Below are 26289 nucleotides of genomic sequence, written 5' to 3'. Positions count from 1 at the left end.
AGAATTCTTGTGTTTGTGCCCTACACGTGGTGTACTTTGTGTACAAAGACTTTATTGCGACAGGTCAGAGCCCAACGCGGGCGGCCTTGCTGTGCTTGCTTACCTCTCCATCTCGTCCTCGCCAGGCAGCAGTGGGGGCAGCGGTAGTGGTGGGAGGGTGGACGTCAGTAAGGACGGCACACAGTTGAGTGTGGGTGGCATGGGGAGGCCGCTGGTCAGTGCTGTTGTCCGTGCAGGCTGCAGCAACGTGCCGCTGGTGGGGAGGATCACCGGCAGCACAGGAGTCGACATGGGTGGAGGTGCGGGTGTGGGGACGGATGCTGGAGGTGACGGCGGCAGCACTGGTGGTAACGGCAGCTGCACCGTGACCACCGGTGGTTGCGGCAGCTCCGGCGGCACCTCGGCCACAGGTTGTGGTTGGCTGCAAGTGACGGGGGGCAGGGGAGGCAGTTGTACAGGAACAGGGGGGAGAGTCAGGGGGGGGGAGGGAGGAGGTAATGGTGGAGCAGAGCCACACGGAGGAAGCGGGGGCTTTTCCTGGAGGCTTTCGTTTGGTAATGGGGGCAGATTCTTGTCGCGTTTGTGTGCCGGTGACCGGGACTCCTTGCCGATCAGCACCAGCGGTGAGAGCGCCGTCTCCTCATCCTCCTGCTCCGTCTTCACCTTCAGCTCTGGAATCATCTCCTCCGCAGTGTCCCTGCCCGTCTTTACAGGCACCGAGTTTGACACCTCAGTGGGTGCCAGGGGCACCTCAGGCTTTATTACTTTAGTCAATTTCTTGACGTCCTTCAGTGTGGCGGTTGTGGGCGTGCTGCTGCATGGTAGCTTGGCCTCTCTGCAGTCTTTGGTGCCGGTTTTGGCAGCCACCGCCGCGCGCGCCCTCTTGGTTTTGCTCAGCTCAGCGCCCAGGCTGGACTTGAGGGTGAAGCGGCTGGGCGAGATGCTGGAGTGGCAGCTTGGTGACCGCGACTGCCGGTGTTTACTGTGTGAACGAGAGTGGCGTGTGTACAGCGGGCTCCTGCTCCTAGACTTGCCTGATCTTCTGCAAAGACAAGAAACAGTGAGAGCTCAGTGCTGGAGATGGACAGGCATTGGGCAGGGAGTGGGGGGTTGAGGTCAGGTGGCCGGGGGGCAGGGGGCGGGGGCCTGGGAGGTGGGGGACGGGGGCGCAGGGGCAGGGAGCGGGGGGCAGGGGGCGGGGGGGCCGTGAGCGGGGGGGCAGGGAGCGGGGGGGGCAGGGGGCGGGGGGCATGGGGGCAAGGAGCTGGGGGCACAGTGGGTGGGGGCCACGGGGCGGGGTGCGGGGGGGGGCGGGGGGCAGGAGGCGGGGGGGGGGGCAGGGAGTGGGGGGGGGGTTGGGGTCAGGTGGCCGGGGGGCAGGGGGCGGGGGGCATGGGAGGGTGGTTTTTGGGCGAAGGGGGCGAAGGGGAACGGGAGAGGGGGGAAGGGGGAGGGCGGGGAAAGGGAGCGGGTTTACCGGGGGCAGGAGCGCGGGGGGGAAGGGGAGGGGGGCGGGAAGGGAGCGGGGGGGGGAGGGATGCGGGGGGGGGGGCAGGGAGCGGGGGGGGGACGGGAGAGGGGGGGGACGGGCAGGGCGCGTAGGGGGGGAAGGGAGGAGTGGGGCACGGGGGGGGGGAGGGAGAGGGGGGGGGACAGGGAGCTGGGGGGGGGCAGGGAGCGGGGGGGGGCAGGGAGCGGGGGGGCAGGGAGCGGGGGGGCAGGGAGCGGGGGGGCAGGGAGCGGGGGGCAGGGAGCGGGGGGGCAGGGAGCGGGGGGGCAGGGAGCGGGGGTGGCAGGGAGCAAGGGTCAGGGAGCAAGGGTCAGGGAGCTGGGGGGCGGGGGACAACTGGGTGCAGTCGTAGGTAGAGATAGAGGCCCTTTACCCCACACATTGTCAATCAACACTGTCCCATTCACCACCATTAATACCACAGCCTCCCTCCTCTGCCTGTCCCAGCTGTGGGAACATTCAGACATGGTGACCATGTAGCAACCATGACCAGCCTCTCCCCATCACTGACCTGCTCCAATGCAGGCAAGACCCTGGTGAATGTCCAGTGGAACCATCCTTCCTGCAGCACAGAGGGCAGGCTTGGCGTTTGCCATCACCACCTGTGCTGTGCTACCACCCACAACCTGGCCAACGCTCATCTCTCAGCACCCTCTCATATAGTGTACGTCCAGTCCCCAAAATGCACCTCGCTGCTGCCAATCCCCTCTCAACCTGCTTCCTGGTCTCTCTCTCCCCTGCCAACATTCTCCATTCCTCCTTCACTCACTTCAAGTGGTTAATATAAATAACAGGCAGCATAACATAACAGTCCCAGCACCGATCCATGAGGTTCACCATGGGCCCTCCCTCTGTCCACCCTCCCCTCCTGCCTCTGCCCCTCCCCCCCCACCCCCCTGCCCTCCTGCCTCTGCCCCTCACCCCCACCCTCCCTGCCTCTACCACTCACCCCCACCCTCCCTGCCTCTACCACTCCCCCCCACCCCCTCCTGCCTCTACCCCTTCCCTCCTGCCTCCACCACTCCTCCCCACACTTCCTCCCTCATCCCCTCCCCCTTCCCCCACCCTTCCACCAACGCAGACCCACCTGCACTGATGCACACCTGCATGCACACTTGCATCCCCACCCTGCCCCCTGCCCCCTGCCCCCTGCCAGCATATGTGTAGTTTGCCGCACACCGGCTTACATTTGCCCCACCCATCGCAAGTCTTCCCCAGGTGTTACTGCGTTCCACCTGCATGTACTGGGCCCAGGCAGCACTGTAGCACTAGTGATGCATGGCTCCTGTCTGCATCACAGTAACTGCAGCAAGCATCCACCTGCTTCTGCAAAGGACGGCTTAGTCTGCAAGTTAGCGGGATCTGTGTACCTGCTGCAGACACAATGCGATGGACTCACCAGCAGCTCCCTCCTGCGTCTCACACCCTTACAATGAAACGTCCCTGTCAATGCATGTCCTCTGCAACCCTCCTGCATCTCTCCCTCTGCAGATGTTGTACGAGGCAGTGCCGTGCTGAGCTGCAGCTCACCAGGAGAGTGGTGCATGGGGCTGCAGGGGCTGCAGTGGCAGCCTGACAGCGGCAGGCCCCATCGCCATGACAAGCTGCCTGCAATCTTGGTTCCCACCAGGTCCTAGTGCCCGCTGCTACCTCACTGGGGCTGTCAGCTGTTTACATGTAACCTGTACAGCACCGTATGGAAGCTGACTGCCCTTGCCGTCTGAACCACATTATTATTACAGACTGGTCCCCTAGGTCACGGAGCCCATCCCTAGCGTCACGGAGACAGTCCCTGGGTTTGTTTTGTTTCAGTTTAGTTTTTAGATACAGCGCGGAAACAGGCCCTTCGGCCCACCGAATCCACGCTGACCAGCGATCCCTGCACACTAACAGTATCCTACACACACTAGCGACAATTTACATGTATACCAAGCCAATTAACCTACAAACATTTACGTCTTTGAAGTGTGGGAGGAAACCGAAGATCTCAGAGAAAATCCACGCGGCCACAGGGAGTACGTACAAACTCCGTACAGACAGCACCCGGGTCTCTGGCACTGTGAGCTGCGTCACCGGACCACTCTCACGGTCACCGGGCCCATCCCCATGATCATGGGGCTCGTACACACTGACATGAAGGCTTGTGCCTCACAATCAGCAGTGTGAGCGTGTGTGTGTGCGCGCGCGTGTGTGTGTGTGCGCGTGTGCACGTGTGTGTGTGTGCAAGTGTGTGCGCACGCGTGTGTATGTGTGTGCACGTGTGTGTGTGCACGTGTGTGCGCGTGTGTGTGTGCGCATGTGTGTGTCTGTGTGTGTGTGCACGTGAGTGTGTGTGAGAGAAAGTGTGTGTGTGTGAGCGCGTGTGTGTGTCTGTGCACGTGAGTGTGTGTGAGAGAAAGTGTGTGTGTGTGAGCGCGTGTGTGTGTCTGTGCACGTGAGTGTGTGAGAGAAAGTGTGTGTGCGTGTGCGTGTGTGTGAGAGAGAGTGTGTAAGTCTGTAAGAGCGTGTGCGTGTGCACATCCGGCAGGGATGCCCAACAATGTTTTACCAAGGTCGGGAGGAGCCCAACATATGTGCTCGTGTACGTGTGCTTGTGTACGTGTGAAGTGAGTGCGTGTACGTGTGCCTGTGTACGTGTGCAGTGAGCGCGTTTACGTGTGCGTGACTGGGATTGGGCAGGGCTGATCTACAATGTTTTACTACGGTCAGAGCCCAACACATGTGCGGTGAGCGCATATGTACGTGTGCTTGTACACGTGTGCGTGGCAGGGCTGGCCTACAATGCTTTACCAAGCTTGTGATGATCTGCAATGCCTCCTCCGTCCGTGGCCGGGGCAAGTGTGACCGGGACAAGTGTGACCGGGGCAAGTGTGACCGGGGCAAGTGTGACCGGGGCAAGTGTGACCGGGACAAGTGTGACCGGGACAAGTGTGACCTGGACAAGTGTGACCGGGGCAAGTGTGACCGGGGCAAGTGTGACCGGGGCAAGTGTGACCGGGGCAAGTGTGACCGGGGCAAGTGTGACCGGGGCAAGTGTGACCGGGGCAAGTGTGACCGGGGCAAGTGTGACCGGGGCAAGTGTGACCTGGGGCAAGTGTGACCGGGGCAAGTGTGACCGGGGCAAGTGTGACCGGGGCAAGTGTGACCGGGAGGACAAGTGTGACCGGGACAAGTGTGACCGGGACAAGTGTGACCGGGACAAGTGTGACCGGGACAAGTGTGACCGGGACAAGTGTGACCAGGGTTAGTTGCCGCCGTGTGCCTGCTCATTAGCAACCACACCACCTGTTTTGATGCCATTGGTCGACTATTTAATGACAGCTCCCACTTCAAATTTAAATTATTAAATGACATCAAAGTAAAATGGCCCTGTATAGCGAGCCCTGTGGACCCCACACACCCTGCATAGCGAGCCCTGTGGACCCCACACACCCTGCATAGCGAGCCCTGTGGACCCCACACTCCTTGCTGTAGGGACCCAGCGGTAGAATTGCTGCCTCACAGCGCCAGAGACCAGGTTCGATCCTGACTACGGCTGCTGTCGGCATGGACCCGGGGGGCCGAAGGGCCTGTTCGGCACTACATCACTAAACTAGACTAAACTAAAAAATACTGCATGAGCCTTGTACTGAACCTGGAGCTTGGACGTACGTCATGAATTCATCTCCCCCACTATCTCTGCTCGGAGTAGTCGACTCGAAAGGCCGACTGACCTAACTCTGCTCTCCGACTCATGACGTACTCGCTGTCAGCGCCCAGTCTACATGGCAATCCCACATTTACAGCATTACATGCACCTTACTTTACAAGATAGATAAATGTGATGTTATCCACTTTGGCGGCAAAAACAAGGGGGCAGATTATTATCTCAATGGGGTGAGGTTAGGTAAGGGGGAGGTACAGCTAGACTTTGGTGTCCTTGTACACTGGTCACTTAAAGTTGGCGTGCAGGTACAGCAGGCAGTGAAGAAAGCTAATGGAATGTTGGCCTTCATAACAAGAGGATTTCAGTATAGGAGTAAAGAGGTTCTTCTGCAGTTGTATAGGGCTCTGGTGAGACCACATCTGGAGTATTGTGTGCAGTTTTGGTCTCCTAATTTGAGGAAGGACATCCTTGTGATTGAGGCAGTGCAGTGTAGGTTCATGAGATTGATCCCTGGGATGGCGGGACTGTCATATGAGGAAAGATTGAAAAGACTAGGCTTGTATTCACTGGAGTTTAGAAGGATGAGGGGGATTCTTATAGAAACATATAAAATTATAAAAGGACTGGTCAAGCTAGATGCAGGAAAGATTTTCCCAATGTTGGGCGTGTCCAGAACCAGGGGCCACAGTCTTAGAATAAAGGGGAGGTCATTTAAGATTGAGGTGAGAAAAAACTTTTTCACCCAGAGAGTTGTGAATTTATGGAATTCCCTGCCACAGAGGGCAGTGGAGGCCAAATCACTGGATGGTTTTAAGAGAGAGTTAGAGCTCTAAGGGCTAGTGGAGTCAAGGGATATGGGGAGAAGGCAGGCACGGGTTATTGATAGGGGACGATCAGCCATGATCACAATGAATGGCGGTGCTGGCTCGAAGGGCCGAATGGCCTCCTCCTGCACCTATTGTCTATGTTTCTATGTAAGTGGGGGAGCGGTCTGTCTGTACAAATATAAAGAGGTGCACAGGTCGTCCATCACGTCCGAGTGTAAAGCTGGAACAGCACGGGGCTGTATACCAGCCCCACACTAACATGGGGCCTGCTATAGGTCAGGTAACTGGGGTGCATGCCATGTGGGAACTGGGCCAGTCCCCGTATAGACAGGGCAAGGCCACAGGCAGTCGTGGTCAGTGGATCATTCACGGCCCGCCAGAGAGATGGTTTTCCAGATCATACGTTGAACCACCAATAGGTAACAGACTCTCTCAGATCTGGAAATGAAAAAAAAATCTGATAATCCTACGGGAAACACTTGCAGATAAAGGGGCTGAAATAAAGGCCGCTGGGTTTCTGTGACGGGGCAGGTGAGTGGCTCTGTATTCACTCATGTATGAAAGGTGCGGCCTGTTAACAGGAGCTGACGGGGAGGGGAGGGGTGCCACTCATGAGTGCAGTCTCCACAGAAGGGTGAGCAGGGAAGAACAGTCTTCAGCCACTGGGCCTGCCACTGACATGGTCTCTGCCCACACATGCCCCCGGGCTCGGTCTATCTAGAGGGCACAGCCATGGGCATGTTCTGCCGAGCATTGTGCATGCTTCACTGGCCGTCCCAACACCCTCCAGGTGTCCCCTCACCATGACCATCACTCCCGATCCCCCCCGATGGTCACTCCTGACAAAACCTACCAGTGATCGTCACTCCTGGTGCCCACTCACCCCGATGGTCACTCCTGACACCTGCCAATATAGGTCATTTCTGATCCCTCCACCCCCCCCGATGGTCAAGCCTGACCCCCCCCCCCCCACCCCCTTGCGCACACACTCATACATTCACATGGGCAGACCTGAAATGTCATCTGTCTATTCCCTGCCGATTCTGCCTGACCCACTGAGTGGGGTGGGAGATTGCAACCTTCATGTGGTCCGCCCTGTTTCGACGAATGCAATTAACCTTGCGTGCACAATCAAATAGAACAAGTTGTCCTACAACTTTAGGCTGTGCACGCCGTACGCACAAAGACCCACTGAGTTCCCCCAGCGGCTGCAATTCCTGTCTCAACATCCTTGTGAATAATCTCTTCTCCGCCATCTTTAGCTGATCAAATCCTTGCTGAAGTGTGGTGACTGGCATGGCGAATATAATATTCCCAACGCAGTCTAACCAATGTTTTGTAGAACTATAACATGATGTCCCAAGCCATGTAGTCTAGCCTCGGCCAATGAAGGCAAGCATGCCGTAACTTCTTCACTCCACTTTCAGGAAGGATGTACATGCACCACAAGGTCCCTCTGCTCAACACTAGTGCCCTGCCATTCACTCTGTGTGTGTCCCTGTCTGGTCTACACTTGTCCCTTACCTCTGCCACTTTAGCAGTTGATGGAGCTGCTGCTGTAACCGTCCCCTCACTACCATTGCCAGCGACACTTTCGTCCAATAAACGCTGCCCACCACCTTGCCGACAGACATCCTTCACAAGCTCGGCCTCTAACTAAAGCCCATTCTGACTCCAGTCCATGGCTCCTCCTGGCTCCCACATGTGCTCACCGCTGCACGGTCACCTAACCCGCCGCGGGAGAGGGAATTCAGACCATCGAGTCTGTGCTAGCCCTCAAAGCAATCTGATTCCCAGGCCCCTGATTCTCCCCTCACTCAGCAGCCTCTGGGCTATTCCAGCAACCACCGAGAGGCAGGTTACATGGGAGGGGGCCGACCCTATCTGCACGGAATCCTTCTCGGAGCCACGAGGGAGTGCAGAGGGAAGCAAGGCCACTCGGCCCATCTAGCCCTGGTGAGGACAAAGGTGGTGGTGAGGAGGGGAGTATATGGTGGCGCGTGAAGTTAGAGGCTGATGTACATTCACCGCAACATGAGGCCATTTCACCCATCGTATCCATGCTAGCTCCCAGCACATCAATGCTGTGTCCCATTCCCCCTGCCTGTAGTGTCTATCCAATGACTGATTCACCACCTACACCCTGTCAGTGAGTTCTGTCCCGTGATGTAGAACATAAATACTTCCTCATACCCCCCCTGTATCTTACACCTACAATTCTGAACCCCTCTCCCTAAACAAGCCCACGTTGTCCCTGTCCACGTTCAGTCTCATCCACGTCCGTCACCGCCCCAGTTCAGGAACGTTCTCCAGCCTCACCGTGGAGCCAAGAGCCTTCAGCCCAAACCTACTCACAGAACGTCATCTCTGCAGCCTCTAACTGCTCCTCCCCATCACACACTCACACAACCTCTACTGTCCTCCCCTCTGCCCCTGGTACTGAGCACAGGAGCTGCTCAAACACGCCCTGCAAGGGCGCTGCACATGTGCAGCCAGGTTCTTGTGCTGCCGCTGGTTTAGATGCACCTCTGCTTACCCCCTCCTTCGTCCCGCATCAGCGCCATGCATGTTTCCGTGCTCCCACACCCACTGCGGTATTGCCTGCTCAACCACGTTATAGCTGCGACAAGTTGCAGATTCTGCCGAGCATTGCGCATGCTTCACTGGCCGTCCCATCACCCTCCTGGTGTCCCCTCACCATGACCGTCACTCCCGATCCCCCCCCCCCCGATGGTCACTCCTGACAAAACCTACCAGTGACCGTCACTCCTGGTGCCCACTCACCCCGATGGTCACTCCTGACACCTGCCAATGTAGGTCATTTCTGATCCCCCCCACCCCCTTGCGCACACACTCATACATTCACACTTCACCCACCCCCATCCCTCCCTCCCTTCTCCACATCCTCATCACCCCCCCCCCCCCTTCTTCCACCCTCTCTACCTGCCCCAGGTGGCGACAGGCACCTCCATTACTGGCTGCTCCTAAAGTCACACAAGGCTGCAGGGAGGGGCAGGGGGACAAGGAAATCAGACCAACCTCAGACTCAAGAGGGGGCGGCTGCGCCCAATATTGGGTGAAGGGGGAGAGGACAGGGAGGTGGTGAGAGGGGGTGGGCATGGGGAGGGCGCAGAAACACAGGGGGGGGGGGTGCTGATTCTGCCCCCCCTGTCTACTAACATCACTGCTCCGGGCTCCTGCTATGAGCCACGTGTCCCCCACACATCGCCCCCGCCCTTCATTGCTTCAGCCACAGCCCGGCCATCACTGCCGGGATCACCTGGAGCCAGGGCCTGAGCCCTGGGTCTGGAGCCTGGGCCTAGAGTCTGGGCCTGACTAATACCTGAGCCCTGGGGCCTGTCTGACAGGCTGCTGGGGGCTCGGGTGCTGCACTGGAGTGTGTAGCCCAGGGCTGCCGACATGCCCCGGGGTCCCAGCGACTGACCCACGCGGTCCCCGCGCCTCCCCCTCCCCTCCCCCTCCCCCTCCCCCAGGCTCTCTGTTGGACCTGATACCCTCCCCCTCCCCCTGATCCCGACCAAGTCACCTCTGCCCCTACACCGTCCATTAATGCCCGACCTACCTGCCTGCTGTACCTGCCCCCTCTATGTTCCCCCATCCCCCCTCCCCCTCGCTCTCTCTGCCCCCCCCTCCATGTCCCGCACCCCATTCTCTGCTCCCCCCCCCCCGCACTATGTCCCGCACCACTCTCCATCCCCTCCCCCCTCTCTGCCACCTCCCCTCTGCTCCCCTCCCCACCACGCTCTCCCCCTCCCCGCTCCCCTCCCCACCACGCTCTCCCCCCTCCCCACACGCTCTCTGCTCCCCTCCCCCGCTCTCCCCTCACGCTCTCCCCCCCTCCCCACACGCTCTCTGCTCCCCTCCCCACGCTCTCGCCCCTCCCCACACGCTCTCTGCTCCCCCTCCCCCGCCCCCCCCCCCCCAGGCCTGCATGGCTGTACCTGTTGCTGGGGCTCTGGCTGAAGGAGCGGCGACTGTAGGGGCTGACGGAGCGTCTCCTGCCGTAGGGGCTGGGCGAACGCCCACTGTACTCGTACGAGCTGCTGTGCCTGTCGTAGCTGGACGATCGCTGCCTGCGGCCATAGGGACTGGGCGAACGTGCGGTGTAGGCGGCATGGTAGGCTGCAGGCTCCCGGGAACCATAGTAGGTAGGGCTGGCAGACTGTTTCCGCACAGAGTCAGCGGGGCTCCGGCGATGCCCGTCGTAATTACTCAAAGTCCGCGGCCTGTAGCCCGGGCTGCCCTCGTAGCCCTTGCTGTGGCTGCCAAACGGGCTGTCCTCTCGGTGTGGGCTGCTGGAACGCCTGCGTCTCGGGCTCCCACCTTTCTTTTTCGGACTGGAGGACGAGCGATATCCCCGCGGCGTTTCCTTGCTTTTCTTCTGGCTCTTTAGTCGCTCCTTGTGTGCTGACCGCTGCTCTTTCTCACGCCTCACCCTCTCTTTGGACGATTTGGCAGACCTTGCCTCCTTGCTGCTGTGCTTGATGAGTGGTGATGCTCGCCCCTTCTTCCCACTCTCTTCATCCTCAACCATCTGCCTTTTAGATGAAGTCCTCTCTCTGCTGCCACTGGGCTTGCCAGATTCCAGCTTCCTGCCCCGCTCCTTAACCCTCTCTGTCTCCTTCGACTTGTGGTGTTCCTTAACCCGTTTGTGTAGATGGTGATGGTGATGCTTGTGAACTTTTACTGCTTTATCCGAACTTGTCCGTTCTTCCTTGTCCCTGCGGTCAGAGCGGATGGTGACCTCGGAGAAAGTATCAGAGTCCGAACTGATGTCGTCGTACTCCACCAGAGACTTCACCTTGGTGAGCGGTGGCTGTGTGGCCACCCCCGGCGAGTCTCGGCTGTGCTTGGCTCGGTGCCGCTTGTGCCTGGACGCTGCTTTGCGCCTCTCTCTGCTGCTGCTGGGGCCGGGCTGCAGGGAGCACAGGCCACTGCCTCCATCCGCCTTGGTCCCGGCTCTCTCCGAGCCTGGCATCCCACAAAACAAAAGCAAGAAAATTAACGGTGAGGTGTGCTGGTGGCAGCCCTGCTCCTCTGGCTCAACATTCACCCCAAAGGTTCCTTATCTTCCATAACCTTTACTCTGTCTCTGTCAACTTTACTTTACAGGAACTACTTTCTGGCATTTGCAATTTTCCTGTCAATGTTTTGGCTCCTGAAGAATTTGTTACAGGATAGGTGCCTTTCCCAAACATTAAAAACTTATTTTATTTCGTTCTAAGTTGAGTTCGAGTCCGGCAAATTGGATTAGCGAACGTCAAAAAAACTTGTATCTGGTATTTAAGTTTTTATCAATAATATCGCTGTGGTTCTCGGCAAATGAGTCTATCAGCGTGTATATAGGATATTCTGCACTAGGGTTAGCAGCCCAGGAGCCGTGTCTGGCCAGTCCTCGGGCCGATGGATGCGGATTGCGGGCAGGAGCCTGAGCTCAGCTCTACAAACACCGACGCCATTGCGGCTTCAGAGCCGCTCCGCCGGAAACACCCACTCCGCAAAGGTCAAACGTCTACTTCCGGAACGCCTCCTTTGCTCATAAAACCGCGAGGCGGCGCTGTAGGCGCCTGCAATGTCTCATCCCCGGCACATGGTGACGCTGTCGGCGCGGTGGGCGCCTGCAATGTCTCATCCCCGGCCCATGGTGGCGCTGTGGTCGCCAGCAGTACCTCTTCCCCGGCCCACGGTGGCGCTGTGGGCGCCTGCAGTACCTCATCCCCAGCCCATGGTGGCGCTGTGGGCGCTGTGGGCGCCTGCAGTACCTCATCCCCGGCCTAAGGCGGCGCTGTGGGCGCCTGTAGTACCTCATCCCCGGCCCATGGTGGCGCTGTGGGCGCCTGCAGTACCTCATCCCCGTCCCATGGTGGCGCTGTGGGCGCTGTGGGCGCCTGCAGTACCTCATACCCGGCCTAAGGCGGCGCTGTGGGCGCCTGTAGTACCTCATCCCCGGCCCATGGTGGCGCTGTGGGCGCCTGCAGTACCTCATCCCCGGCATCAGATGGCATCGCCCCCTCACGGCAGCAGCTGCAGTACCGTCTCTGGTCGCTGGGTGGCGCTTATGGAGCGAGGGAGAAGCTGTAGGGGGGCTGTAGGGGTGGGGGCTGTAGGGGATTGGGGGCTGTAGGGGTGGGGGCTGTAGGGGATTGGGGGCTGTAGGGGATTGGGGGCTGTAGAGGTGGGGGCTGTAGGGGTGGGGGCTGTAGGGGTGGGGGCTGTAGGGGTGGGGGCTGTAGGGGTGGGGGCTGTAGGGGATTGGGGGCTGTAGGGGTGGGGGCTGTAGGGGTGGGGGCTGTAGGGGTGGGGGCTGTAGGGGTGGGGGCTGTAGGGGTGGGGGCTGTAGGGGTGGGGGCTGTAGGGGATTGGGGGCTGTAGGGGATTGGGGGCTGTAGAGGTGGGGGCTGTAGGGGTGGGGGCTGTAGGAGATTGGGGGCTGTAGGGGTGGGGGCTGTAGGGGTGGGGGCTGTAGGGGTGGGGGCTGTAGGGGTGGGGGCTGTAGAGGTGGGGGCTGTAGAGGTGGGGGCTGTAGGGGATTGGGGGCTGTAGGGGTGGGGGCTGTAGGGGTGGGGGCTGTAGGGGTGGGGGCTGTAGAGGTGGGGGCTGTAGGGGTGGGGGCTGTAGGGGATTGGGGGCTGTAGGGGTGGGGGCTGTAGGGGATTGGGGGCTGTAGGGGTGGGGGCTGTAGGGGTGGGGGCTGTAGGGGATTGGGGGCTGTAGGGGTGGGGGCTGTAGGGGTGGGGGCTGTAGGGGATTGGGGGCTGTAGGGGGGGTGTAGGGGTGGGGGCTGTAGGGCCGAATGGCCTATTGCCTATTGCTGCAGGGGGCGCTGTAGGGAGGGGCTGCAAGGGGGTGCATGGAGAGTGCGATGGTACAAACTTAAAGTGATACTTTATTGTGGCATGTACCGAGCTACAGCGAGATTCGTTGTCATTGCGGACACTACAGAAAGTAAGCAGAGTCGCCACGTTTCTGGCGCCGACAAAGTTACCAATAATTCATCAGAAGGTAGACAAAAAAGCTGGAGAAACTCAGCAGGTGAGGCAGCATCCATGGAGCGAAGGAATGGGCGACGTTTCGGGTCGAGACCCTTCTTCAGTATTCATCAGAGTCCCGATGGTTCCTCTTCATTCCCAGCGGCCCGTCCTCAGCACCAAGCCTTGCCCCCTCAGGGGTTCGCCAGCAAGCTTCCCCCCTCTCTCTTCTCCCCCCCTCTCCTAACCTCTCCCGTCTCCCCTCCATCGTCCCCCACTCCCCTCCCCTCTCGACTCCCACCCACTGTACCCCGACACCCACCCACTGTACCCCGACCCCCGCCCACTGTACCCCGACCCCCGCCCACTGTACCCCGACCCCCACCCACTGTACCCCGACCCCCGCCCACTGTACCCCGACACCCACCCGCACCTCGACACCCACCCACTGTACCCCGACACCCACCCGCACCCCGACACCCGCTGTACCCCGACCCCCACCCACTGTACCCCGACACCCACCCACTGTACCCCGACCCCCGCCCACTGTACCCCGACCCCCACCCACTGTACCCCGACCCCCGCCCACTGTACCCCGACACCCACCCGCTGTACCCCGACACCCACCCGCTGTACCCCGACACCCACCCGCACCTCGACACCCACCCACTGTACCCCGACCCCCGCCCACTGTACCCCGACCCCCGCCCACTGTACCCCGACCCCCGCCCACTGTACCCCGACACCCGCCCACTGTACCCCGACACCCGCTGTACCCCGACCCCCACCCACTGTACCCCGGCACCCACTGTACCCCGACCCCCACCCGCTGTACCCCGACCCCCACCCGCTGTACCCCGACACCCACCCACTGTACCCCGGCACCCACTGTACCCCGACCCCCACCCACTGTACCCCGACCCCCACCCGCTGTACCCCGACACCCACCCACTGTACCCCAACACCCACTGTACCCCGACCCCCCCCCCCCCCGCTGTACCCCGACACCCACCCACTGTACCCCGACCCCCACCCACTGTACCCCGACCCCCACCCACTGTACCCCAACACCCACTGTACCCCGACCCCCACCCACTGTACCCCGACACCCACTGTACCCCGACATCCACCCGCTGTACCCCGACACCCACCCACTGTACCCCGGCACCCACTGTACCCCGACATCCACCCGCTGTACCCCGACCCCCACCCACTGTACCCCAACACCCACTGTACTCCGACACCCACCCGCTGTACCCCGACACCCACCCACTGTACCCCGGCACCCACTGTACCCCGACCCCCACCCGCTGTACCCCGACCCCTCCAATGTTGCCGCGGATGACGCTGTTATATTGGGTAGAGAGGATGCGGAGTCTCAGCTGCAAGAAGCGTGTTTAATGTTGGCGCGGCTGTTACAGCGATCATTACAGCGGCTGCAGGCCGCTGACCAGACCGTCGCCTCAGGCTGGACTGGGGGAAGCAGCACGGCAAGCGATCGGACGCCCTACTGGTCCCAGGGCGGAGCTCGGTCTCATGGCGGAGCTCGGTCCCAGGGCGGAGCTCGGTCCCAGGGCGGAGCTCGGTCCCAGGGCGGAGCTCGGTCCCAGGGCGGAGCTCGGTCCCAGGGCGGAGCTCGGTCCCAGGGCGGAGCTCGGTCCCAGGGCGGAGCTCGGTCCCAGGGCGGAGCAGGGTTTGGTCGAGTGGACACTATTTCTTGGTGTCGCTGGTCTTGCTGCACCACACCACCAGGCCCACCATGAGGGGGATGATACAGATGGGAGTCAGCACCAGCCCCAGCAACATGTTGTTGGCTGGATCGGCCAGCCACTCGCCCGGCTCACTGTGGCACCACTGGAAATAATCGTTGTGTTTCTTAACAAAGAATCTCTCCCCAACTTCATTCGGCCAAAAAAGCTTCAGCTGCAACAAGCAATCCTCGGTGCACTCTGTCAGCGTGTTGTAGAAACTGAAAGAGAGAGAGACGGGCCAGGAATAAACAGCCATGTTGTAGACAGTTACACACAGACTGAGCGGGAGGGTGGGCTTGTGTCGGGGGGTGGGGGCCGTGCGCGGGAACTGAGGGTGGGGAACCGTGCATATGGCGGAGGGGCCATGGGTGGGGAGGCGAAGAGCTGGTCTGGCAATCAGCAGACTGACCTCACACACTGACCCACACACACTGACCCACACACACACTGACCCACACACACGCTGACCCACACACACGCTGACCCACACACACAGTGACCCACACACACGCACACACACTGACCCACACACACACACTGACCCACACACACGCACACACACACTGACCCACACACACTGACCCACACACACACACTGACACACACACACACACACACACGCACACACACACTGACCCACACACACTGACCCACACACACACACACACACACACTGACCCACACACACACACACACACACTGACACACACACACACTGACCCACACACTGACCCACACACACTGACACACACACGCACAGACACACACACTGACCCACACATTGACCCACACACACTGACACACACACACACACTGACCCACACACACTGACCCACACACACTGACCCACACACACTGACCCACACACACACACACACACACTGACCCACACACACTGACACACACACACACTGACCCACACACACACTGACCCACACACACACACTGACCCACACACACTGACACACACACACTGACCCACACACACTGACCCACACACACACACACTGACCCACACACACACACACTGACCCACACCACATACCTGGCCACTGCTGTCCAGTTGCACCACTGGTCACTGCCAATTTCACTCATCGTTGCGTTGAAATGTTGTCCACAGACTAGTTCCAGAAAGTGTAAGATTTCTAATGAGGAAATGAAGAGATTTGAGAGGTTGTTGCACAGAGTCTGTGGCGGAGGTGTTGTCACATTGGAGTGTAATACAGAGGACAGTTCTACTGCCCACCTGGGTTATCACCTGATGCAGGGGGGGGGCGTGGGGATGGGGATGGGGGTGGGATGGGGGTGGGGGTGGGGTGGGGGATGGGGATGGGGGTGGGGGTGGGGTGGGGTGGGGGGTGGGGGATGGGGATGGGGATGGGGGTGGGGATGGGGATGGGGGTGGGGGTGGGTGTGGGGGTGTGGATGGGGATGTGGGTGGGGATGGGGGTGGGGGTGGGGGTGGGGATAGGGGTGGGGGTGTGGGTGGGGGTGGGGGTGGGTGTGGGTGTGGGGGTGTGGGTGGGGGGGTGGGTGTGGGTGGGGGTGTGGGGGTGGGGGTGGGGGTGGGGATGGGGGTGGGGATGGGGGTGGGTGTGGGGGTGGGGTGGGGGTGGGGATGGGGGTGGGGGTGGGGATGGGGGTGGGGATGGGGATGCCAGCCACTGCCAGGCTGCAGATATGCAGCGTGCCTTCTCTCCCCCATCCCAGCTCAAGGCACAAGAGTTGAGGGCCTGGTCTTGCTGAGCAGGCCCACTCACTGAGTCAGAGGCCGGATGGCATCCACTCTCCCTGTGCCTCTCTCGCCACTCTCCCCTCACACCTGTGCCTGTGATCCTCCATCCTCTCCCACACATGGTCTTCGTTCATTCCTGACGTCAACAGGTTGGACTATTTCCGACACTTTTCCCCGTAAACCTGTGTCCTCTGATGCTTGATTCCCCAACTCTGGTTACCGTTAAACTATTCCTCTCAGGATGGGATACACCTCCATGAGATCACTCCTTATCCTCCTGCCCTGCCTATAGCTTAGGCCCTCTAGTATTGGGAACATCCTTGTCATCTTCTTTAGTTTAGTTTAAACATACAGCGTGGAAACAGGCCCTTCGGCCCACCATGTCCATGCCGACCAGCGATCCCCACATATTAACACTATCCTACACACACGAGGAACAATTTTTACATTCACAAACAGCTAAACATGCACGATGACCAAAACTGAACACAATATTATAATAGTTCTCAGGAATAGAACCCTATTGTAATCTGTGGACTGTTCATAGGCCGTTTTGAATCTGACCTCCAGAACTGTGTGTGTGGAGTGAACTGATCTCCCTGTGCTAATCCCACATGAATCATAGTCATACAGCCATTCAGCATGGAAACAGGCCCTTCAGCCCATCCTGCCCATGCTGACCATCAAGGTCTATCCCCATTAGCCCCACCTGTTTTGCTCAATCTTTCCAGTCCATGTATGGGAACATGTATATTCTAAATGTTGCTGTTGTATCTGCCTCAACTATCTCCTCTGGCAGTTCAGTCCATATACCTAGCACCCTCTGTGTGAAAAGTTGCCCCTCAGGTTTCGATGAAACCTCTCACCTTAAACCTATGTCTCTGGTTCTTGATTCCCCTTCACTGGGTGAAAGACTGTGCATTCACCCTCTCTATTCCCCTCATGATATTTCACACTTCGATAACATCACTCCTCAGCCTCCTGCCCAACCTCTCCCTATAGCTCAGGCCCTCCAGTCCTGGCAACATCCTCGCAGATATTCTCTTCACTCTTTCCAGCTTAAAACCCTTCCCACAGCAGGGTGATCGAAGCTGAAAACAATATCCCAAAAGCAGCCTAACCCAAGTCTTGTACAACTGTAACACAATGTCTCAAACTGTGAGCAGATTTGGCCCCAGATCTGAGGAAGGATGTGCTGGTGCTAGAGAGAGTCCAGAGGTATTATCCCAGGAATGAGTGGGTTAACTTTTGATGAGCGTTTGTTGGCACTGGTCCTGTACTCGCTGGAGTTTAGAAGGATGAGGAGGGACCTCATTGAAATCACCAAATAGTGAAAAGTCTAGATAGAGTGGATGTGGAGAGGATGTTTCCACTTGTGGGAGAGTCGAACACTAAAGGTCAAAGCCTCTGAATTAAAGGACGTTCCTTTAGGAAGAAGATGAGGAGGTTTTTCTTGTGGAATTCATCGCAACAGAATGCTGTGGAGGCCAAGTCAAAGGATAATTTTCAGGCAGAGATTGATATATTATTGACTAGCCCAGGTGTCAGGGATTATGGGGAGAGGGCAGGAGAATAAGGGTTAGTCTGGGTTAGTTTACTGCCACGTATACTGAGGTCCACTAAAAAGTTTTTGTTGCATGCTAACCAGTCAGCAGAAAGACATGATTACAATCGAGCCATTTACAGTGTACAGATAAATGAGAAGGGAAAGATAGATCAAGAGGGAAAGATAGATCAGCCATGATTGAATGGCAGGGTAGTCTTGATGGGCCGAATGGCATAATTCTGCTGCTATCACATGAATCTCACAACCTCACCCTCAACGTGGAAAAGACAAAGGAAATGGTGAGCGATTTCAGGAGGGTTGGCAAACACCATCACACTCCGCTGCATATTGATGGTGCTGCTGTGGAGAGGGTCAGCAGTGTGAAGTTCCTGGGACTTCACCTGGCGGATGACCTGACCTCAATGACCAACACCACAGCAGTCATCAAAAGAGCTCAGCAGCAGCTCCACCCTCTCCGGAGACTAAGGAAAGCAGGTCTCCCCACTGTTCATCTAAGGACCTTCTACAGGGGCACCATCAAGAGTATACTGACCTACGGCATCACTTCCTGGTTTGGGAGCTGCAAGGCTTATGAACAAAAACAACTTAACAGGATAGTGAAGACAGCCAGCAGGATCATTGGTGCTCCACTCCCTTTCCTGTTGGAGATCTATAAGAAGCGGAGCATCAGCAGAGCCATCTCCATTATCAAGGACCCTTATCATCCATCACACCACATCTTCTCCATCCTGCCATCTGGGAAGAGGTACAGGAGCATCAGCTGCAAAACCAGCAGGATGCTACACAGCTTCTTCCCACAGGCAATAAGACTGGTTAACGGACTGTGTCCCCTCCCCATATACCATACACCAACATATCTAACCTCGCCCATACTATGACAGCTAGACACCTGTCAAAGTAAAGCCACTGTTCGGTCTGAATGTCTGTTTATATTTCAATAGTTAGGTCTATTTTAGATATGGTAATTTTAAAGGATTGTATTTATTCTGTTTTTATTAATTGCACTGACAGGAACTGATGCGAAACAATTTTTCGTTTCTTCTGTGTACGTAACTACTCGGTGAAATGATAATAAAGGAAATACTGAACACTGAATGATAGGTGGCACTGCTCGGACAGGGCTGGTCACTCACGGCTCCTGGGACAGGGAGGTCCACACTCACCATCCTCCATAAGCAACGGGACTGGCTGTATCGTTACGTTGAGCTGCATCTCTGTAGCATTGCTGCCGTTGGGCTCAGTGAAGGCTGCGACGGTGCCCAGCGATGAATCTGGAACAACAAACAGCGACGAATCTGGAACAACAAGGAAGAGGCCATAATAAAGGAAGATGTTACGGAATACTTAGATGTTCACGATAAATTAGGCCAAAGTCAGCTTGGCTTTGTGAAGAGGAGGTCTTGCTTGACAAATCTGCTGGAGTTCTTTGAAGAAGTAAATAGCAGGACAGACAAAGGAGAGTCAGTAAATGTTGTTCACTTAGATTTTCATGATGCCTTTGATAGGGTGCCACACTTGAGGCTGCTAAGGAAGATGAGAGGCCACGGTATCAAAGGGCAGATACTAGCATGGATAGCAGGTTGGCTGGATGGCAGAAGACAAAGAGTGGCAATAAAGGGGGCTTTTTCTGGTTGGCTGCCAGTGACTAGCGGAGTTCCGCAGGAGTCGGTGCTGGGGCCGCGACTCTTCACGTTGTATATTAATGATTTGGACGAGGGGGATTGAAGGCTTTGTGGCCAAGTTTGTGGATGATATGAAAATAGGTGGAGGGGCAGGTAGTGTAGAGAAAGCAGGGACTCTGCAGAAAGACTTAGACAGGTTGGGAGAGTGGGCAGTGAAGTGGCAGATGGAATATAGTGTAGCAAAGTGTGGAGTCATGCATATTGGCAGTAGGAATAAATGCGTAGACTATTTTCTAAATGGGGAGAGGAATCCAGAAATCGGAGGACCAAAGGGACTTGGGAGTGTTGCTGCAGGATTCCCAAAAAGTTAATCTGCAAGTCGAATCTGTAATAAAGAAGGCAAACTCCATTTATTTCAAGGGGGCTTGTATACAGAAACAGGGATGTAATGCTGAGGCTCTATAAGGCGCTGGTCAGGCTGCATTTGGAGTATTGTGAGCAATTTTGGGCCCTTTATCTGAGTGAAGATGTACTGGCTCTGGAGAGGGTCCAGAGGAGGTTTACAAGAATGATCCCAGGAATGAGTGGGTTAACATATGATGAGCGTTTGTCGGCACTGGACCTGTACTCGCTTTACTCGAGTTTAGAATGAGGGGGGACCTCATAGAAATGTACAGAATAGTGAAAGGCTTGGATAGAGTGGATGTGGAGAGGATGTTTCCACTAGTGGGAGAGTCTAGGACTAGAGGTCATAGGCTCAGAATTAAAGGAAGTTCTTTTCGAAAGGAGATGAGAAGAAATTTCTTTAGTCAGAGGGTGGTGAGTTTGTGGAATTCTTTGGAGGCCACAAGTCAGTGGATGTTTTCAAGGCAGAGATTAGTGCGGGTGTCAGAGGTTATGGGGAGAAGGCAGGAGAATGGGGTTAGGAGGGAGAGATAGATCAGACATGATTGAATGGTGGTGTAGACTTGATGGGCCGAATGGCCTAATTCTGCTGCTATCACATGACCTTATGAACATACAACAGCTCAGCTCAGAAACAGGCCCTTCGGCCCACTGACCACATGTCCCTGCTGACCATAGAACACTACAGCTCAGCACAGACCAGCATGGGGGAGGGAGGCTGGGTGGGGCTGCTTTGGGGCACCACCAGCCGCCGCACCCTGCCCTCAGGCCCGGAGCCTCTTGCAGTTCCCAGAGTCCGGAAACGTGAGACATTAGCTGGGCGCGGGGGGCAGGAACGGCCGGATCCTGGGGCAGGGAGCAGGGATCAGGGATCAGGGAGTGGTCCGCACCGCCCATCCCCGGCACCAAAGCACCATGGCGGGGACAGGGGTCTCTGGGAGATAACACTAGAGGGCCTGGGTATGGAGTTGGGGGGGGAGGGGGGAGGGGAAGTAGAGGGGGTCTGTTGATGCCGAGATTGTGGGTCTGTGGGACGTGCTGCTCCAGTGGCAGCAGTTTGCATTAGGGTCAGGGTGGAGATGTCTGAGCACTGGGATGGGCCGAACTCAGAGGGCCACAGGCCAAGCGCTGAGTGATGGCACACAGGGGCGGCTGGGCCGAATGGCCTGTCTCCATGCTACACCGCTCCATGACTAACTCAGAAATGTAGATACCCCAACCCCTAACCCTAATGCACGAAATCTCTAGAACAGAGAATTGCAACATCAGCTGCACTGAAACCACACCCACCTCAGAAATACGACAGAGAACTGGTACAGACTGTGACCATCCCCGCTCACTCCACCCCCTCCCCCCCCAACTCACCACTCCCACCCCCCTGCACTGGCACTGGTACAAACTGTGACCATCCCCGCTCACTCCCCCCTGCAACTCACCACTCCCACCCCCCTGCACTGGCACTGGTACATAGAAACATAGAAACATAGAAAATAGGTGCAGGAGTAGGCCATTCGGCCCTTCGAGCCATTCAATATGATCATGGCTGATCATCCAACTCAGTATCCCGTACCTGCCTTCTCTCCATACCCCCTGATCCCTTTAGCCACAAGGGCCACATCTAACTCCCTCTTAAATATAGCCAATGAACTGGCCTCAACTACCTTCTGTGGCAGAGAGTTCCAGAGATTCACCACTCTCTGTGTGAAAAATGTTTTTCTCATCTCGGTCTTAAAGGATTTCCCCTCTATCCTTAAACTGTGACCCCTTGTCCTGGACTTCCCCAACATCGGGAACAATCTTCCTGCATCTAGCTTGTCCAATTTCTATAAGATCCCCCCTCAATCTCCTAACTTCTAACGAGTACAAGCCGAGTCTATCCAGTCTTTCTTCATATGAAAGTCCTGACATCCCAGGAATCAGTCTGGCGCCTGCTCTGATCTGGCACTGCAGGACATGCACCGTTACGTGGGCAGCCTTGCCCTGGTACTCACCTGGTGTGGAGAATGAAGCCACAGTCAGTGTGAGGCAGGCCGCGAGGTACTGACCGAACACCATGGTCCAACTGATCCTGGCGACAACTGCTGACTGAGGGGGAAGTGTCGCCACTGCTTAAAAACAGGAAACTCCAGGCGAGGCGCTCCCAGAACCAACATCAGCAGCAGTGGCAGGAAAACCCAACCCGCACAAACAAAGGCTTAACTCTTCCGTTACCCAGGATCAGCTCAGGAGATCCCTGACTCCCGAAGTTTCAGTGCCGTCCTGCCCAGGAATCAGCTTGAAATCAACACCGTTCCCCAGCAGTGAAGCAGAAACATCCTCGCAAGTGTTGCCTGACCCGCTGAGTTACTCCAGCACTCTGTGAAACGTCACTTATCCATGTTCTCCACAGATGCTGCCTGACCTGCTGAGTTACTCCAGCACTCTGTGAAACGTCACCTATCCATGTTCTCCACAGATGCTGCCTGACCTGCTGAGTTACTCCAGCACTCTGACCTTCCTTCCATCGAGGGGATTTATCGCAGTCGCTGCCTCAAAAAGGCTGGCAGTATCATCAAAGACCCTCACCATCCTGGCCACACACTCATCTCCCTGCTACCTTCAGGTAGAAGGTACAGGAGCCTGAAGACTGCAACAACCAGGTTCAGGAATAGCTACTTCCCCTCAGCCGTCAGGCTATTAAACCTGGCTCGGACAAAACTCTGATTATTAGCAACCACTTTCTGTTATTTGCACTACCAGTTTATTTATTCATGTGTGTATATATTTATATCATGGTATATGGACACATTTATCTGTTTTGTAGTAAATGCCTACTATTTTCTGTGTGCTTAAGCAAAGCAAGAATTTCATTGTCCTATACAGGGACACATGACAATAAAACTCACTTGAACTTGAACACTTGAACACTCTGTGAAGCGTCACCTATCCATGTTCTCCACAGATGCTGCCTGACCCGCTGAGTTACTCCAGCACTCTGTGAAGCGTCACCTATCCATGTTCTCCACAGATGCTGCCTGACCCGCTGAATCTTCAAGGCCAAACCAATGATTTATATAGTTGGAACAGCAGCTCCATGACCTTGTATTCAGTGCCCTGACTAATGAAGGCCAGTGCCCTGTGTGTCTTCTCAAGCACAGTATCAACCAGCACTGCCAATGGCAAGGATCCATAGTCATAGAGTCACACAGCATGGAAACAGGCCCTTCAGCCTAACTTGGCCAAGATGCCCCATCTACACTAGTCCCACCTGCCTGTGTTTAGCCCATGTCTCTATAAACCGACCCCATCCATGTACCTGCCTCAACTATCTCCTCCAGCAGCGTGTTCCCTAAACCCACCATCCTATGTGTAAAAAGGTGACCCTCAAGCTCCTATCAAATCTTTCCCTCCTCAACTTAAACCTACAGTATGTCCTCTAGTCCTTGATTTCCCTTATTCTGGGTAAAAGACTCTGTGCATTCACCCTATCTATTACGCTTATGCTCCTTGTGTGATTGGAGCAGAATTAGGCTATTCAACCCATCGTCTACTCTGCCATTCAATCATGGCTGATCTATCTTCCCCTCTCAATGTAATTCTACTGTCTTCTCCCCATAACCCCTGACACCTGTACATATCAATAATCTATCTATCTCTGCATTAACAATATCAATCGACATGGCCTCCACAGCCATCTGTGGCAATGAATTCCACCACCCTCTGACTAAATAAATTAACCTCATCTCCTTCCTAAATGAACATCCTTTAATTCTGAGGCAGTGTGCTCTGGTCCTGGACTCTCCCACTAGTGGAAATATCCTCTCCACATCCACTCTATCCAAGCCTTTCACTATTCAGTAAGTTTCAATGAGGGCGCCCCTCATCCTTCTAAACTCCAGCCAGTGCCATCAAACGCTCATCATATGTTAACTCATTCATTCCTGAACCCTGTCCAGGGCCAGCATATCCTTCCTCAGATATGGGGCCCAAAATTACTCATCAAACTCCAAATGCCTTCTGACCAGAGCCTCAGTATTACATCCCTGTTTTTGTATTCTAGTCCTCTTGAAATAAATAAATGCCAGCATGTCATAATCCAACACCGCTATAAGATCACTGCCCATCTGAGTTCTCAGTTTAGTTTATTGTCACGTGTACTGAGGTGTGGTGAAAATGTTTTGTTTTGCGCTAACCAGTCAGCGGAAAGACAATACATGGCTACAATTTGATTGTAATTTGATTACAGTCTGAAGAAAGGTCTCGACCCGAAAAGTCACCCATTCCTTCTCTCCAGAGATGCTGCCTGTCCCGCTGAGTCACTCCAGCATTTTGTGTCAACCTCCTATTACAATTTGAGCTGTCCACAGAGTACAGAGAGCAAAATTAAAGTAAGAAATGTTGCTGTGGGAGTAGAGTTTAAAAAGTGGAGCATTGTAATGTATGATTGCAGATCCACATCTGTGACTAGGGCACAAAGAGTCGCCTGCATTGGGCGCCTGCATCTTGGATCACAATGCCTCCTGCTGTATCTCCATGCCATAATGTCTGTCTCAGCCTGCCCAATGTTGCTCAGGCCCTTGTGTCGTAAAGCTTTGGACTTGCTCACCACTGTCTCTCTGCTCCTCATTACTCCCTCGGACATTATCATTCATGCATATGTCCGAGCCTCATTAGTACTCCCAAAACACACAAGTTTGCAGGTGGCAGGAAGGTGTGTGGTATTGTAAACATCACATCTTGATCAGTTGGGCGAGTGGGCTGGGGAATGGCTAATACAGTTTAATGCCAATACAATAGGAAGTGTTTCATTTTGGGAAGTCAGACCAGGGCAGGATCTTCACAGCGAATGGCAGGGCCCTGGAGGGAGGGATCTGGTAGTACAGGTACATAGTTTCATGAAAGTGTGGTCACCTGTAGATATTGTGGTCAAGAAGGCACATTGACCCACATCAGTCAGGGGATTGAGTGCTGAGCTCAGTCTGAAGAAGGGTCTCGACCCGAAACGTCACCCATTCCTTCTCTCCAGAGATGCTGCCTGTCCCGCTGAGTTACTCCAGCATTTTGGGACTGGGACATTATGTTACAGTTGGACAAGACAACGGTTCGGCCACATTTGGAGTATTCTGCTCAGTTTCAGTCATCCTGCTATAGGAAGAATATTAAGCTGCAAAGAGAAGATTTACGAGGATGTTGCCAGGGCTGGAGGGCCTGAGTTGTTGGAAGAGGGTTTTAGAATCAGAGAAACATAGAATATAGGTGCAGGAGGTCATTCGGGCCTTGGAGCCAGCATCGCCATTCAATATGATCATGGCTGATCATCCAGAATCCGTTTTCACTGTCGCAAAAGCTTTTCACGATACATTGGTACATGTGACAATGAACTAAACTAATGGTTGGGGAGGGGATGGGAGCCGCAGCGTTGCGGGAGGGGAGAGGGTGAGGAGCAGGAGTGTTGCGGGAGGGGAGAGGATGGGAGCAGGAGTGTTGCGGGAGGGGAGAGGGTGCGGGAGGGGAGAGGGTGAGGAGCCGCAGCGTTGCGGGAGGGGAGAGGTTGAGGAGCCGCAGTGTTGCGGACTGCGTCAGTCGCTGCGCTGCGCTGCGGGCGACGAGAGTCGCAACTGCGGAGCCGGGACAGGTAGGGGAGAGGGACGGGGAGTGTGGACGAGGGGAAGGGGGACGAGGGGAAGGGGGATGAGTGGAGGGGGGATGAGGGGAGGGGGGATGAGGGAGGGGGGATGAGAGGGAGGGGGAGCGAGTGCGGGGCCGTGTTCCATCATCGCCCGGAGAGAGGGGGGAAACTGGAGGCGCCCAGAGTGCGGCGGAAGCTATGACGTTGTCTGGAGAATTCAGACAGATTCCGGGCCTAATGCTGGGCGATGAGATAGTACGACATGGATATGCTGGGCCGAATGGCCTGTTTTCATGCTGTAAGAGTGGACTCTGCCAACGCGGGGACTGGGCAGTAGCGGGGGGAGGGGAGCGTCTGCAAACCACAGCCGCCCGATCCCGGGGTGTTTTGTCGGTCTGTAATGGAACCGCCCTCCCTTTCCGCCCCTCTATTCCCCTCCCCACCCCAGGGTGCTGCAGCGGCCGGGCGGGGGCGGGGGGGGTCATGTAGCAGCGGCGGCTGTGCCAGTGGAGGATGGTCCGAGGGCGGTTGTCCGCGGGATTGTGGCCGGGTCGGCTGGAGGGGAGAACAGGTGACAACGAGTGGCCGCCGCCCCCGGCGCATTCATCGGCAGAAGGGGGAGGGGGATA

The 26289-nt window shown here is 56.4% G+C and overlaps 3 protein-coding genes across 4 annotated transcripts in view; all 3 read right to left on the bottom strand.

Moving 5' to 3' along the window:
- The window catches only part of cdk12 (cyclin dependent kinase 12), a 40478-nt gene extending 28976 nt beyond the window's left edge, over positions 1-11502 (bottom strand). The window contains exons 1-2 of the mRNA XM_033034765.1: positions 9946-11502; positions 104-1042 (exon numbers count right to left, since the gene is read on the bottom strand). Of these exons, the coding sequence (XP_032890656.1) occupies positions 104-1042; positions 9946-10982 (1976 nt within the window). The 5' untranslated portion in view covers positions 10983-11502. The remainder of the gene's footprint in view (positions 1-103; positions 1043-9945) is intronic.
- Positions 11503-14350: 2848 nt separating this feature from the next.
- Positions 14351-22205, bottom strand: ramp2 (receptor activity modifying protein 2). Of its 2 annotated transcripts, none has more exons than XM_033034816.1 (4): positions 22044-22205; positions 19189-19320; positions 15769-15868; positions 14351-14941 (listed from the first exon to the last, which is right to left on the bottom strand). In XM_033034816.1, the coding sequence occupies exons 1-4, from the start codon at positions 22105-22107 to the stop codon at positions 14683-14685; spliced, it is 555 nt and encodes a 184-aa protein (XP_032890707.1). In that variant the 5' UTR covers positions 22108-22205; the 3' UTR covers positions 14351-14682. The 2 variants fall into 2 exon arrangements, with proteins under 2 accessions (XP_032890707.1, XP_032890708.1); XM_033034817.1 differs by having other exon boundaries at positions 19189-19296; positions 22044-22203.
- A 3936-nt stretch (positions 22206-26141) lies between these two features.
- Positions 26142-26289, bottom strand: part of LOC116981710 (contactin-associated protein 1-like) — a 16456-nt gene continuing 16308 nt past the window's right edge. The window contains exon 14 of the mRNA XM_033034764.1: positions 26142-26215. Within this exon, the coding sequence (XP_032890655.1) occupies positions 26142-26215 (74 nt within the window). The remainder of the gene's footprint in view (positions 26216-26289) is intronic.

This window comes from Amblyraja radiata, chromosome 16 (assembly GCF_010909765.2).
Source record: "Amblyraja radiata isolate CabotCenter1 chromosome 16, sAmbRad1.1.pri, whole genome shotgun sequence".
Classification (NCBI taxonomy): domain Eukaryota; kingdom Metazoa; phylum Chordata; class Chondrichthyes; order Rajiformes; family Rajidae; genus Amblyraja; species Amblyraja radiata.
This window is presented reverse-complemented; position numbering and strand designations above follow the sequence as displayed.

What these genes read in the sequence shown, in the direction of transcription:
- ramp2 (XM_033034816.1), bottom strand. Translation starts at nt 22,107, where the DNA reads ATGGTGTTCGGTCAGTACCTCGCGGCCTGCCTCACACTGACTGTGGCT. An exon ending in CCCGTTGCTTATGGAGGATG is followed by an intron (nt 15,869 to 19,188) that starts GTGAGTGTGGAC and finishes TTTCCTCATTAG; the next exon opens with AAATCTTACACTTTCTGGAA. An exon ending in AACTGGACAGCAGTGGCCAG is followed by an intron (nt 14,942 to 15,768) that starts GTATGTGGTGTG and finishes TCTCTCTTTCAG; the next exon opens with TTTCTACAACACGCTGACAG.